Source organism: Trichoderma virens (assembly GCF_000170995.1).
Source record: "Trichoderma virens Gv29-8 chromosome Unknown TRIVIscaffold_2, whole genome shotgun sequence".
Lineage (NCBI taxonomy): Eukaryota > Fungi > Ascomycota > Sordariomycetes > Hypocreales > Hypocreaceae > Trichoderma > Trichoderma virens.
Window position 1 is genome coordinate 1,206,324 of NW_014013747.1, and position 15,097 is coordinate 1,221,420.

General features: G+C 49.4%; 6 protein-coding genes across 6 annotated transcripts; 4 read left to right on the forward strand and 2 right to left on the reverse strand.

The window, feature by feature from the left end:
* Positions 1-3,857: 3,857 nt before the first annotated feature.
* TRIVIDRAFT_55640 (uncharacterized protein) lies at positions 3,858-4,061 on the forward strand (the record flags this gene model as incomplete). Its single annotated transcript, XM_014105022.1, has 1 exon — positions 3,858-4,061. The coding sequence occupies one exon, from the start codon at positions 3,858-3,860 to the stop codon at positions 4,059-4,061; it is 204 nt and encodes a 67-aa protein (XP_013960497.1).
* Positions 4,062-5,181: 1,120 nt separating this feature from the next.
* Positions 5,182-6,115, reverse strand: TRIVIDRAFT_86314 (uncharacterized protein; the record flags this gene model as incomplete). Its single annotated transcript, XM_014105023.1, has 4 exons — positions 5,182-5,509; positions 5,598-5,655; positions 5,721-5,755; positions 6,000-6,115. The coding sequence occupies 4 exons, from the start codon at positions 6,088-6,090 to the stop codon at positions 5,331-5,333; spliced, it is 363 nt and encodes a 120-aa protein (XP_013960498.1).
* A 285-nt stretch (positions 6,116-6,400) lies between these two features.
* TRIVIDRAFT_35902 (uncharacterized protein) lies at positions 6,401-7,988 on the forward strand (the record flags this gene model as incomplete). The annotated part of the gene is made up of 2 exons (XM_014105024.1): positions 6,401-6,738; positions 6,788-7,988. 2 exons carry the CDS (start codon positions 6,401-6,403, stop codon positions 7,986-7,988), a joined length of 1,539 nt encoding a protein of 512 aa, XP_013960499.1.
* Positions 7,989-8,495: 507 nt separating this feature from the next.
* Positions 8,496-8,975, forward strand: TRIVIDRAFT_218455 (uncharacterized protein; the record flags this gene model as incomplete). Its single annotated transcript, XM_014105025.1, has 1 exon — positions 8,496-8,975. The coding sequence occupies one exon, from the start codon at positions 8,496-8,498 to the stop codon at positions 8,973-8,975; it is 480 nt and encodes a 159-aa protein (XP_013960500.1).
* A 2,537-nt stretch (positions 8,976-11,512) lies between these two features.
* On the forward strand, positions 11,513-12,409 carry TRIVIDRAFT_129610 (uncharacterized protein; the record flags this gene model as incomplete). The annotated part of the gene is made up of 1 exon (XM_014105026.1): positions 11,513-12,409. A coding segment is annotated over one exon (897 nt), but the record flags the coding sequence as incomplete, so codon positions are not given.
* A 999-nt stretch (positions 12,410-13,408) lies between these two features.
* On the reverse strand, positions 13,409-14,982 carry TRIVIDRAFT_115913 (uncharacterized protein; the record flags this gene model as incomplete). Its single annotated transcript, XM_014105027.2, has 2 exons — positions 13,409-14,193; positions 14,244-14,982. Coding segments are annotated over 2 exons (1,524 nt in total), but the record flags the coding sequence as incomplete, so codon positions are not given.
* Between the last annotated feature and the right edge of the window lie 115 nt (positions 14,983-15,097).

Sequence of the window (15,097 nt, forward strand, 5' to 3'; positions counted from 1 at the left end):
ATGCTTGGATGTGCCGGCCCAATTGGCACCGCCATCGGCTTGGTCGGTCGGTCTTGTGTCGCTTGTCGCACGTCCACGTCGCCTGTTTGATGAGTTGCCGCTGCATGGATTTCGTGGCCTTATTTTTTGCCTGTTGTCGCCCGTTGTCGCATGTTGTCGCATAAGCTGAAGCATCACGCCCCGGTTTTCTTCAAAAGGCAAATGTTTGCCTTTTTTTGCTGCATTTGTGGGCCGGCTTAGGCGAAATGGCCGGCTGATTTGGATGTCTCTGTGTGTAGATGTTGCTCATCCAAGGCCGTGGAAGAGACGAGAGTAGCGGTAGGTGAAGGTGCCATTTACTATCTCAAGGGCTCGCAGAATAGGCCATGGCTGTTCCTTACCGATTGGGTAGTAGAACGATATGATATCTGGTAGGTATACGATTAAACGAAGCTGCTTCCTATTGAGGCTAAATGCCAAGCTCCAGCTTTTTAATCATGCCGATAGTACTCCGTAAGAATCCCCATATTGTTCCCATATGAATATCATTAGTATTCCATGCCCAGTAATATCATCAAATAGGAAATCATTTAGGTATGATAGCAACACGTATTTCCGCTAGTATCTGTGGATGGAATTTCGGAATGCGCAGCGAGGATACGTATTTTTGGCAAATACATGTAACTTGGTGAGAATACATACATAGGTATATTGCACCAACGAATCAACCGCTTTGTTAGTTGCGGCAGCCTGGAATGTGAACTCAACACTAGGAATCAGATCTTCTCTCAATTTCCATGGCTAGCTATTACTGAGATAGTGTTTATGGATAGTGGTGGATATGTAGTGACCAAGTGAATAATCAGTGAGGATTAGAGGAAAGGAATATTAGTATGTTAATGTTGGTGATTACACGTACCTATATATCAGAGAACACGATTGGCAACCTGCTTTCGAGGCGTTTCCTTGAATAAGAATCGAAAGAGTCCATACAATTTCACAAATTACTTACGAGTCTTCCTCTTCGCACAGTCGTTTTTCCCTTAATTGAGCAGCTATAGTCTGTGCCTGCACTAGAATTATTGCGCCTTCACTACTGTTTCCATTCATCCACACCTACTTATAGTGTGTAATTATGGTATGTGACGAGGCTGCCGCCTTATTGAGGTTTTAGTCTGAGGCTGAGGAAGTTACATATTGAAGTCACCCTGGCCACCCACTCTGCGGCGTGCTAGCCGGATAAACTAGCCAGCCCCTAATGATGTGAAACATTAAATTAGAATGGCCGTAAATGTGTGTTTTGTTTTTTAGGAGATTGATCTCGATTGATACTCCATAATGTTGTACTGTAAAATTTTGTAGATATATACCCGTATCTTTTCCCAGTGTGTTGCATTGTATTTATGTGTGGGTGTTGGTAATTACAATTTGAGGGTAAACGTAGCTTATGGCACAGACTATAACTGTTCAAATAGGAAAAAACGATCGTGTAAATAGGAAAACTCTTACTCACTGTGTCCATGTCCATGACAGACTTTCTTTCTCTTGAAGTTGTATGGTATTTCAATTACGAAGTAGGCCCTAATATGAAGAGGGCAGTATGTGATGGGCTTTCTTTAGCTTTTACATACGATTCACGGAGAAACTACGCTGATGCTATAAAGACTTACTAGAAATCTCTTGATGGAAATATAGGTACACAGGTAGACCTTTACAACCATCCACGTGGGAAGCAATTTTGTAGCTTCAAGAAACATTACTCTTGATGATAGTAACCTCAGCATGCATGGGAAAGCAGAAAGCTGCTGTTTGCAACAGCATATGTATTTGGCCAGATAATTTCAAACTATTTCTAGAAACCTAATACTACAAACAGGGCATCGTACTTATTGGATGTCATGGCCTGACTCGCTGTCAGCCAAGATACACTGAGTGAAATACACATATTCAGATCCATACAACTTCAAAGGCTGCCGTTTTAGCAGAATATAAAATAAATACAAAATCACGTATAAATGTTAGCTTCCGGATCAATTCAGTTATATTGACAAAGGCCGGCTAAGCACCACTGGCACACGAGTGAATGAATGGACCTGAGAGGAAGTCTTTCTTTCAGATTTTACGCGTACAACCAGCGAGCTGCACAAATCCAGCTTAAAATCCTGGTCGAAAAATATGCAAAACTCGCATGGAATATCAATTTCGGATAAGGATCCTTTCAAAGCCCTGTTGGACGCGGAAGCTTGCCGGCTGCAACGAGATGGGGGCCGGAAAAGAAAGCCGACAAATCCTGTTTTTCATCAAATTTTTGAGCTGTTTTCACTCCTCAGTGGTCATTTGCCAGGAAAATGAGACGAAACTTTCCAGGGCCCGTCGTGAGCTCATTCATTCGTTCTCTAAATGCAAGGGTGGATAAGTCCATGGGTTTGTTGCCAAGCCGGGGAGCCGGGTCTGGAGAATCCATCACGGATGTGCTTTGCCCGGGCAGGATTCAATCACAAACACTCGCGTCGCCTAAAGCATTTTGATGTTCAAGTCACATACTGCATCCATACGGAGTACGCCCACTTGGCCTTGCTTGTCTCTCCTTAGCGAATCCGGGTACCCGGGAACCACTCCCACGAAACATCCACGCCCTAACAAGACCAGAGACAATAAGTCGAGCCGTGGCCCCCGTCGAGTTGGTCTCAATCCTTGTTGTTAACACGAGGGCATTGATACTGGAGTTTGTGCTTTTCTCAGGTGGCACCGTAAGCGCCATACGGGACTCTCTCCCCCCTTGTCCAGCCAGCTTTGCATTGCCCTCCACTTGACGTGCGGGCCATGATTCGCGAGCAAATGGGCGCAGAGAGATCGTGGGCGTGGGGCTGTGGTTCATGGAGGTAACACGCCCCCCGGCCAGTAGGGAGTGTTTGCGGAGATGATAGGACACACGAGAAGAGGGAACAAACATTTCCTGTACACGCCCGGAAACGGCAGACGGTTGGGCATCTTTTCTCTTCCTTTCCTTTCCTTTTCTTGCCTTGGCATGGAGGGGGGCGTTCAGGGCTCGACAACGCGCGTACGGACTGAGACAGCTATTTATGCGCGTTTCAGCTCACTAACCAAACAGAATGAGAGAGGCTGGGGAGCTGACAAAACCCATGTTCGTGTGAAAAGACACCCAGCGGCGTGATATTGATAGCACCACACACTCCCAGATCTGAGATCATATTATCTAGGTTTTCTCCCCTCCCCTCCCCCCTCCTACTGGGCAGACAAGTGCTCAACCAACGTTCTGTGCAACCCGCATTGCTTCTTTGGGGAAGACAAGTCCGTTGGGAGAATCTAGATTCGACGACAGGCGTGGTACAGGCTGGAGTTCATATGTGTGATCTATCATTTCCCCCCTCTAGATAGCCCCCAAGGGGGGGGAGCCACAATGCTACAAGATCCGTACTCGCATGTACGATGCTCTCATATGATGCTATAGCGTCTGCCTCCCTGCTTTAATCTCATGCACTTGTGCTTCTCTGTTGTTTGTATTGTATGGAGGGGAATCATAGAGGTAGTTGTCATGAAGATGATTGCCACTTGATAGCGAACACTCATTAAATTAATTTAAGCAAGAGGCCATTGGTGACCTCTGCCTGTACGGTTCGCACATAAAAAGCTTCTCAAAGCCCGGGTTCTCCGACTTGACAAGTCTTCATTCTCATCATTCTGTCAAACCGAACTCTCAAAGGAAATTCGCAAGAACTACCAATTTTTAACTAGATAAGATCTCGTCACATCTTGTGGTAAGGATGAGATACAAAGTACCAACCCTTGATGCTGTAGCATTGCTAATGGAGTCTCGTGAGGATTCATCAGCTTACCACCTCGGATCTCTGCCTATAATGTGCGACTGGGAGGAATTCTTATTCACTTGCAACCACTCCCAGGTTCGGCTCAAGTCCTACTGCCACTTTGCGCGCAACGATCCCAACCACGGATGTCTAGGAGTCAAGGTACTCCGCAACTCGTGGCGACAGGCGGTCCCGTGTGATGAGTGTCTTGTTAAAGGTTCTCCCGTGGGCGTATCACATCGGGGTGTTCAATGAGGGAGTGAATGGTACTGCGACGTGGACTCGGACAGCAGGGATTGGACTGGCAATGGAGACCGCAGCTGGGGGGGCTTGGTGACCGGCACAAGGGAGTGCACATAAACCTGTTTGGAAGCATGGTTGAATGGAAAGGATTTGCGGCTGATGGCGGGTCTAGATGGAAAAAGAAAGGAAATGGCAAGGTTGACGAGGGCATGGAGAGAGGGGCGTCGGATAGTAATGTTGGGTGCTGTGAACGGTACTTGACTCGTACATGCACTGAATGTGGACTCTGAATGAGCAATGCCCGACGCTAAATGAAGACGACACTCTAAGAGTATGTCACTCCAAGAGCATGTAGCCATCCCCGTGTCGTTCCCCGGACCAGTAGGACAGTCGGATACAGTATTGCTCTGATGCAAGGAGGTGTCTCTTGGAGTGACACGGGGGTGTAACACTCGTTTGGAAGGGACGGCTTCACTTCCGTCGCTTGCAGAGGCAATATATCCTCGGGTTGATGAGTTGGCCTAGATACGAAGCTGTATTCTGGGGAGCCCGACGCTTGTATATGCATGTTTTACCGCATTCGACTCATCGTAGCGCCGCGGTGGGTAGGATGCTGGCGTATCTCATCTCGTCGACGGGGAGGGTGCGGTATGGAGGGTCTACATAGCTGTACATAGCTGTACATACACTAGCACACAAGCTGCTTAGGAGACATGTACATTTGAAAAGGTGTGTACGTGTAATCTTATTCTTATTACCAGCGGTTGGTGGCGCTGCGGGCGTGTGTACATGTATTTAATGCGGAGTGTATCCAATAAGTGCGCTGTACATGTGCGGACTTGTACCCCCCACGATGCCCGTGGTCTCTCTGCCAGGTGTATGTATGATGCAAACCGCTCTTATTGCATTGCATCTTATGGCTGAATGAGGATATTCTAAGCGGTGGTGTTTAATTCGATGCATTACAACTCATTGTGTTGCTGTGGTAGGCGTGGCTTAGGCCAAATTTGCGAGTCGGATGGGTGGAGGTGCCAGCTGGAGGGGATCTTGAGATTGTTGCATGTACCGATGCCTGACCGTGGAGCAGCAGTTATTGGACAGCAAAGAACATGAAGTTTAGCACTTGTAGCAGCAGATTAAATTCGACTGAATGATGAGAATATTTGCCATGACTACCTTTAGGCGCACACAAAAGCATTTCCGCTCAGTACATGATAGTTGGTTGTACCAATCACCCACGCCTCGCATCTATCTATATCCACGGGTCCAACTCTATGCTTTTTACAAGTTGGTGGCCCCCTCAACAACTCCCACCACATTGTATCGCTTAGAGAAGAACGTTACCCAGTCCTCGAGAGTCCCCTTTTCCTTATCGCTGAGATCCTGCCAGACTGCCTGTACGTCTTCCGGCTTGGTGGATGTCTTGCCCAGTGCTCTAGAGGCGTCTTTGCCGGCGAAGGCTGATTCATCCTGTTAGTTTCTACCCAGGCAGGTGAGGCGGCCTTATGATGGGCAAGGCAAGAAGGAGACAGGATACAGGATACGTACCGTGGTATGAGCCGCCAGGCTGGTACGCCTTGTTGCCAGTCACATCGTAGACTTTGCCCTTTGAGAATATTTGTTAGCTGTATGAGAAGATTTGGTGTCAAAGGCGTGTCATGATGAACATACTTTGATTGCAACGTAGGTCTTTGCTCCATCGACGCCTGTAGGAGAACCGGGTTAGCCGAGAGCGCATGTGATGGTGAGCACGACTGTGCTGCAGAAAGAGGATTCGGCGACAATTTATATGTCATCGATCATCATCAAGTTTTAATAAAGAAGATTCTATGGGTTTACGTCTCCAAAAGTGACATTGCGCATGTTGCCATTGAGATATCGCCATGCATCCGGCACCGCTCCAGCAAACAGCGGCCGAGGAACTCAAGGGCATCCAAACATTCAACTTACCGTTGGCGGCGGCCAGGGCTTCGAGAGAAATGGGATCGCTCCTGGGAGGGTCCAGCTGGACGGGGACTTTGGGCTCGAATTTTCCAGACATTTTTGCTGCGAATGACGGGTTGAGGTGAAGAGGTTTGAAGAGGCTTGAAGAGCAGCTTTGCTAAGAGTTTATGGTTGATGGCGATGATATTCGGCATTCTGCCCAACCCCCACCTCGGCACGGAAGCGCGAATTCAGCGCCGTAGCGCGCACGGACCAGGTGCTCGAGTTTCGCTGCATACAGCATGCCGTCATGTCATGGGGAAATATTTCCAGCGTCAAGCTTCAGGCCTCAGGCTTCAAGCTGCAACAATAAGACGCCGTACAGCTGCTCTGCTCTCGTGTATGCGCAGAGACCAGATCCTGATACAATGTCGATATCGGCAGTTGCCTCGCTGAGGCCGGTTCGAGGCCAATGTCTCCGCCATGCCACCACCGGCTTGCTCTCCGTCCAGGTCAAATCACCAGCTGCGACTGTCCACCTGCGAGCTGTTGTAGCTCTGCGACCCGAGCAAAAACGACACCAATCGACCTCTCAAACGCCTCAGGACAAAGATTCAGCACCGGGGAAGCCCCAAATTACGTTTCGCCAGTTCGCGGGCCGTGCGCTGGGGGTCAGTCTGCGGAATCTCGTGGTTGCGCTGAGTCCTCGAGGCATCCGACAGTCGTATCGCGAGAGTCCAGGTGTAACCACGCTGAATGTTCTTCTGTATGTTTCTCAACAAGACACAAAACTCAATTGTTCTAACCCTTTTCAGCCTCTTGTTCACCTTTGTCTTCTCAGCGGTTGCCATCCGAGCATACATCAACACTTTCTACAACTCGCAGTTTAGCAGGTATCCGGAACCTGTCGCAAACACTCTACGCCGCGCCATCTACTATACCAACATCAAGCCAGACCCCGAGCTTGCGCTGAGATACTACAAGAAGGCGATGGAGCAGTGTGCTGAGGTTGGCCTAGACCCTTTCTCTGACGAAGTGCTGGGCATCAGGATACAGGTAGCTTTCTGGCTTGAGAAGATCAACAGCCACAAGGCGGCCATTGACGTTCTCGAATCTGTTCTTGGAGACTGCAGGAAATGGATTGACGTCATGGAACAATCTGTCAAGGACGGCAAGGTAGATAACGAGGGGCGATATGTTGGCGATGCACAAAAGGCTGCTGCAGTGGAAGCAGCTTCTGATGGCAAGACCAGCAAAGCAGATAACGCCGCCACTCCGGCAGAGCCAAGTGAAACCCTGTGGCACAAGCGAGAGAGATTGCTTTCCAAGGCCATCTCAACAAGTGTTAAGCTTGGTGAACTATATGCAGATGAGCATGTGCTCAACCCGGACAAGTCCCATACCCATCTGGTCTGGGCGGTTGAGACTTCGCTCAAGGAATTCCGCAGACGAAAAATCGAGGGACCCAAGCCCGGTGAAGAAAAGTGGCTCAGCCCCGAAGAACTCGGCGGATCGATGGAGTCGCTTGGTCGAGACTACGAGCGCCGCTCCCAGTTCCAGCTTGCCATTCCCCTATTCTTCCAGGCGCTCCGGCTATGTGAAAGCCCATGTCATCGAGCAGTCATCATGAACAACTTGGCGGCGGCATTTGCTCAGCAGCCCTTGTACGCCGCAGGCACAATGGAGCCATCCGAGGGCTTGAAAGAGCTCCTTGATGCCTCCATGCCCACGACTCGCAAGGAATGTCTCGAGGCAGGCCTCAACTGGGCGCAGAACGCATACGTTCATGCCAAGGATGTTACAGGCGACGATCGGACACCGGAGTGTGATGAAGCCTGCGCTGTTGCGCTTTGCAATTGGGGCGATGTCGCAGCCATGCTAGGCAAGACAGAGCTGGCGAAGAAAAAGTACGAGCAGTGCATTGAGATGAGCAACACGATGCAGTTTCCTGAGGGGGTGAAGCAGGCTCAGCAGGGCCTTGCAAGGTTAATGTCTGGATCTCTAGTAAAGGCATGAGATGGATACTTGTGAGTTGCACGCAGCACGAAGAGAGTGGACTTGTGAAGACGAGATAGCCATTGCTGTTTTTCAAGATGGATGAACGTATGAATTACTGTATTACTACTACACTCTACATTAGACGTGTCATTATCATTGATGCAACTGCGTGGCAAAATAAAAATGCATTGCAAAGTCAAATAGGTAGGGGTTATTTTGTGTGGACTAATGTTGAAACAGCTCATTCTTCGTCCGTTGTTGGTTCTGTTCTTGCACCCCGGCGCTGTGGAGTGGCTGCCTGAAAGGAGCGCGTAATGGCCTCCCGACTTGAAATTGCACCTTCAATTCGATAGCGACGCTGCCTAAATCCTGTGTAATAGTTTTATTGTGAAAATTATAAGAATGTAAAATACTGTCATCGTCTTCGAAATCTACAGAACATGAACCTCACTTCATCATTAAGCTGAACCAAGGGCAATTGCCATCTCAACCCTACCACACAGCCCTCTTCAACTCTCTCAAACCATGATTACCTTCTCAAGCGACAGTGCAAACATGCACATTTTCTACCGCTTCTTCTTCCAAAAGCTCGACCCCCTCATTATGATCTGGAGCGGCTACGTCAACCTCCGCAACGGGTCATTCTCCTCCTCGCTCTTCTTCAACAGGTCGTCGACACAGTACCAAGATGCCTTTGTCCTCGAGCAAATGTTCGCCCTCATGACCACAGTAGCTGTAATGGCGGCCTTGCTGTTGCACTACACAGACGACATCAAGGTGTGGCGCATGATTCAAGTGGTGCTCTTGATTTGGAACTTTGCGTGCTTGAACGATACGACGTTTGCATTGCACTTGGCGGGGCCGTTTGAACGCGTTTCGAGAGGGGTTGAGTGTATTTATTGTGTTGAGCTGTGCACGGTTTTGATTCTTCTTCGGCTTTGCTTTTTGATGGGCGTTGGGATCTGGAGGCCGCGGATTAGAAATGGGGTTCTATATCAGAGGTAGAGGTGGTGTTAAGAATCTTCGGTAGTACGACTATATAGACTAGGTGGATGTAATTAATAACAGCACAACAATCAAAATGTGATGAGAATTTAAGCAGGTGCTGCAGTCTAAATTTAGTACATAGGGACACCTTAAAAAATTTTCCGTCTTTTCAAGTTGTTGGGTTCTTTGTTTTCCTACCCAAAGGAAAACTATTTTATCGTCTAGGGTAAATCCCACCTCATTTCCTCGTTTCTTTTTACACTTGCAGCCAATTGTAAAAGGCTCTGAAACTTTATATCTCTACATGAAATGTCATATTAAAGGGCAAGTTACTATAACGGCAAACCAATTGCCAAAGCAAAACAAAGTAGATGCAATAGCCAACTGTTGTTAAGTTACTGGGGCCAGCAGTTAATTTGTTGAGTTAGTACGGCAACGTACGTCGGGCTTAAGTAAATTGAGAGAACTAGAGCTATATATTCAACCCCCTCTTCCTATCAGCAACTCTTTCCATTACATACTATCCCATTCATCCTACATTACCTATTACTATATTCTCATTGATACATTTGCCTAACAGCCAAATCAGTCCAGATGTCTTCCTACGAAAAGAGACATTGTACTGGTTGTGACGGGGTAGATGCCACAAAGGCCTCATCCTAGTCCTTGGCTTGTGTCTTTTATAAAGCTCCAGACTACCTATCGTATGGCCAACTACCCTAAGGTCAAGCGTTGCACCAAGGGTGGTTAAAAAACCGAAATGGTTGGTTATTATCCCGACTCTCCAAGCAGCAGCTTCACGGCCTCTGCGACGAACCACAGCACTATCTACTTATGCCGACATTGCAACTATCTCCCCAAACATCATGATGAGAAATGGATCGCTTTCCCGAAGAGATCAGAGATGTCAGTCTGCCCCCAGTACCCCGAATTTACTGTGCTAGTTGCTTACTTCAGTTCAAAAGGATATCACTGTCCAAGATCCCATTATATTGTTGGACATCAAAGCTATTCTGCTTTCTACTCAATATTACTTATTCGAAGCAACTGCCATGTAGGTGCGCAATGTTCTCTCTAATGCGTAGCAATGAATACTCATGGTGATGCTAAGGCCGTTGTTGATATGCTTTTCGCAACCATCAGGTCAGAAATATAAGACCTGCAAAGCCCAATTGTCTCTCAGGCTACTCTTACTGGCATCAAGTTGAAGCTGGAAAAACATGGCAACTGATCCTCGCCGGTCGGTTATGCCAGTTTTGTTACCGATGCTTACAATTCCGACGGGCTCCGACTCTACATTACATTGCGCAGTGCAATGTTCCCCGGCGGCGAATATCTTCTCAGCATATGCAAATGTTACGAGATACCACACATAAATGACAAAGAGGGACGGAGTTTATTAGAGGGGCTTGGGAACATTGGGCAAGACGTCGAAGCAACCTACATCATCGACCCCCGCCAGCCAGAGCGCCCGTCGTATGTCCAACGACAAAGACTACTATGTAAAGATGGCGCACATCGCCGCGCAGAATTCGCCAGCTATCAAAGATGAAGCTTGCTGTTCGCGCCGATCGGGTGTCCAAGCACTTACGAAAGAAGCCCGGGCATTCTCTGCCAAGCTCGACGACGTCGCCAAGAATCTACAGACTCACAGGCAGGTAGATAGATCAAGACATCATCACTCCCCTCTACACTGCCGTTGCATCTCACTGTGACGTCCGTAGAGCCGTGAGAGACGTGATAGCAAAATAGCAAACGGAAGACTTTGGAAGAAAAAAGTGAAAAAAAAAAAAAGAAAAAAGAAAGAATTGCTAGTTTGTGTGTTCAATTGATACGGAATCGAACAGAACAAAAAATGAAATCCGACGGAGACAGGATTCGAACCTGCGAGGCCGAAGCCATATGATTTCTAGTCATACCCATTAACCACTCTGGCACTCCGCCTGTGATGATTGATGACACTATCTGCGCTAACCCCCAATATGAGTGAACTGCTAATTGAAGAATCGTGGGAACTGGACACTACAAAGATAGGTTTGAGTCGCGCATGGCTTTGATCATCTGTTGAATTACGGAGACTGTTGGAAATAAATGCAAATTGATTTCTAACGAAATAGAGTCAGTATCAAAGCCCTTTTGTCTTGCTGCAATTGTGCCTGGTAGCGCCAAGGTATTGATTGTACTCATCACTAACAAGAGGAAATCCTTTTTCTCTTCAATTGAAGAATATCCTCATAAAGAAACTGCCCTTTGAGCCCGGATTGTCATATTATGTGTCTTTCAACTAATTGAATCTTTGTTTATTTTATCAGCAATGAATTGTTATTTCAACGATGCAGACACACAGCCTCTCGGGATTCTGGCCCGTATTACTATGCACTTACTAGGCGGCTGAGTCGACCCCTGTTCAGATCCTCTTCAGATCCTCCAAGCCGATCTCAATCTGCCTTGTTTTAATATAGTATATCACCTGGGGAAAGCATCTATATAAAGCTACTTATTAAAAACGTCAACTCTTTTCTGCCCATTCCGTGCCATACCTATTTGCTCCAGCAATGCGCCTCATCAACACTGAAACCCTCACCCTCTCCGAGTTCCTCGAATCCGACATCCCCAAATACGCCATCCTCTCACACACCTGGGAAGACCAAGAAGTCACCTTTCAAGACTTCCCCCACGACGCCATCCGCTCCCGCAAAAAGGGCTTCGCAAAGCTCCAGAAGCTCTGCGAGCTCGCCAGACAAGACGGCCTCCAGTATGCCTGGGCCGACACCTGCTGCATCGACAAGACCAGCAGCTCCGAGCTGACAGAGGCCATCAACTCCATGTTCCGCTTCTACCTCCACGCAGACGTCTGCTATGCCTGGCTCATGGACCTCCCGCCGGACAACCGCGACATCCATTACCAGCTGCCAAAGTGTCGGTGGTTCACCCGCGGCTGGACGCTGCAGGAGCTCATCGCCCCGCGAGTCCTCAAGTTCTACGACCAGACGTGGACCTTTCGCGGCACCAAGAGCAGCCTCAGACAACTCATCACGCAAATCACAAGCATCAGCAGCGCCGTCCTCAAGGATCCCGCGAGACTCAGCCAGCTCCCCGTCGCGCAGAAAATGGCGTGGGCGGCTGGACGACAGACGACGCGCATCGAGGACATGGCGTACAGCCTGCTGGGCATCTTCGATGTCAACATGCCCATGATTTATGGCGAAGGCTCGCGGGCATTTCTACGACTACAGGAAGAAATCGCGAAGGAGAAGAACGACCCGAGCCTATTTGCGTGGAGAACGGCATTATCATCATCATCGTTGTCGTCAGGGGGCCAGAAGCAGACACATCACGGCATGTTCGCCTCCACGCCCGCGGAATTTGGCAACTCAGGATCCATTCACCTCATCAATGATCCCATGTTTAGCACCGAGTATCTCATCTCCAACAAAGGGCTTCGCATAGACTCCGATCTCTTCCCCGTTAGTGATCGCATCTTCTTCATGGACATGAACTGCGTCGACGTCTCGACAGCCTCCTCTTCCATCAACAACGCACCAAGTCGCCGTCACATCGGCATCCTCATCAAATCCCACGGCGGCGGCGTCTACAGCCGTGTCGAAGCCGACCGCTTCGCTACTCCTCCAGGCGGCAATCCCCTGCACAATATCCGTGTCTTTCTCCCCAAGCACGTCAGCCCAACTCGCTCACTCTACCTCGAGACCCTCTTCAGCTACTCCTTCATCTTCCGAAGGGGCGTCACTCCACCCACACAAGCTTTTCCTTTCACCCCACTCTCTTACATCCCGGAGACAGAATGGGACACTCGTCAGCACAAGTTTCAGACTCGTGGCAGAGAAGATTTCTCCGCGTACACTCATTTCAGACCTGATCCCAGTTTCACAAACTGCAGCGACTTCATCCTAGCTTTTGGAGGTGTCAAAGACGAAGGAAAGCCATGGATCGGCGTCGTGCTTCCCGAAGACCTGAGCATATCCCCCCATCTAGGGGATGCCAACAAGGTCGGGAATGCGGTGCGGAAAAAGAGACATACAACCGTCAAAGTTCGATATGACGAAAACCTGCGGAGGACTTATTATGTACATGTTGCAATGAGGATGGCTAGAGTGGGCGTGGAAATTGTCCACTTCATCGATCTGAGCTGCACTACCGAGAGGGTTCCGAGAGCGAGAGGAAATTCGAGTGCGTAGCGACACGCGACAGAGGGAACAAAGCCTTCGTAGTTATTGAATCCCAGGAATAGAGGCAAACTGCAAGCATCAATCCACAACTGCGCCTAGATTGCCCTCATTTCATAACGAGTTGGAAATATCCCGCCATACATTCAACATCTGTCTAAACCCCGAAATACTAAATTATATAGGGGTGTCATTTATCACCGACCCAAACTCCAAAACTCCGTGCTCCTTCATGCCCAAATGCTTCTTTTGCGCTTGTCATTAGAGTCATGCCACTTTTTGCCTCTTTGCGTCCAACCCATCCTCGCTGCTACCATTGCCTGCATTTGTTGGAATATCAACAAGCGGCGCTCTGGGCCCACTAGCACCATTGCCTTCGTTTGGTAGTGTTCGTTTCATTGTTGGAGGTTTGTATTGGCCTCGATTAGCAAGGGGACTGCCCAGACCGCCACCCGGCGCTCCTATTCTACGAGCTTGGTCTAGAGCTGGATTCATCGGATTACCCCTGGCCTGAGAGCTGCTGATTGACTGTCGTAGTGATGTGAAGCCGCCGGTGTTGCCACTTTGCGTAGACGGTGCTTGGCTGTTAGCCGGAGGGACATGCTGGCCGTTCCTCGCAACGGGTTTCGATGAGGTGTGATCGATTCCGGGAGTCTTTCGTATCGAAGGGCTTTCAGCCTTGGGATTGAAGAGCTGTTTCTGCTGGTTCTGGTTGCTACCAGGCTGGCTCGCGTCAGGCATGGTAGATCTCGCCGAGAAGAATGCCACAGGCTCTCCCGGAGGCGGTGCCTGTGGAGGAGGTGCCATCGTTTGGTTCAACGAGTCTTTGCCTTGCGGGCCATTGTGTGGCCGAGGTGGTTGTCCCTGCCTGGGAGTATGTGGCTGCGGCTGCGGCGGTCGATTCAAGCCATTGACCGGTATGGGCTTTGCTGGTTGACCCGGCCTTGATTCGTTAGCGGCAGGCTTGTCGTTGGGTGGGTTGGCCGCGTTGGGAAGCATGATTTCATCGGGATGGCCATCTCCCGGCACGCAAAAGTCGGCCTCATCAAGTTCTATAGATATTCAGCCTCGATCTCTTCAAACCCATCTGAGGACAGCATACCCCCAAGGAAGTCATCAAACGAGTCCATTGGCTCTATCTTGAATCCACCGGCAGCGGCCGTGGGAAGAGTAGGAGCGGCAGTGACTGCGGCATTGGCCGCGGTGCTGTTACCAGCATTGTTCGTGTTGCCAGTCATGACCACATCCTTTATCAGATCCTTCTTCGCAAAGTCCGAGTGTCGGTGAAGATTATCCGGATCAAACTTCTTGTTCGTCTGGGGTTTAATCTTGGTAACCTGCTTGACGTAGTCTTGGTCGTAAATGCAGTTGCCCAGCACGTTACCGAAATTCCTCAGCGTTCGCTTCAGCGCATCCGTGGTTCCCTCCTTTTTCGCCTTTTCAAAGGCCATTGCCTTCCCCTTGGCGTTCTCTATTGAGCCGTAGCCGACATCCTCGTGATAGGTGCCATCTCGGAGGGTAACTCGAACGATGACAGACAGCCCGATGCTGACGCGCTGCGATTGCGGATTCTCGTCGGCAAAATCAACTTGGATATTTTGTATCGAGGACGACCACCCGTTGAAGCCGAAAACCTCGTTGGCGAGGCCGATGACCTTTTCGGCAGTGAGATAATGCACCCGTGAACCGCCGGGCCCAGCGCGCGAAGAGATGTACTCGGGGCCGAGCTGCTTGTCAAGCCTCGAGGCGATTGTGGCGATTTCCTTGGCTGTCCATTCTGCTATGCGCGGCTTGGCCTCCTCGAAGGGGTTGGGCCACTCCTGGTGTTGATCGCCCGGGCTGGAAGCTGTTGTTAATCACAGTCGGGTCGCATCGTGCTAGTTGAGGGAGGGCATACGCAGGCATTGAGGGCAACCGGAATCACCCTAACATCTATCGCAGAAGAGATGAGAGTGC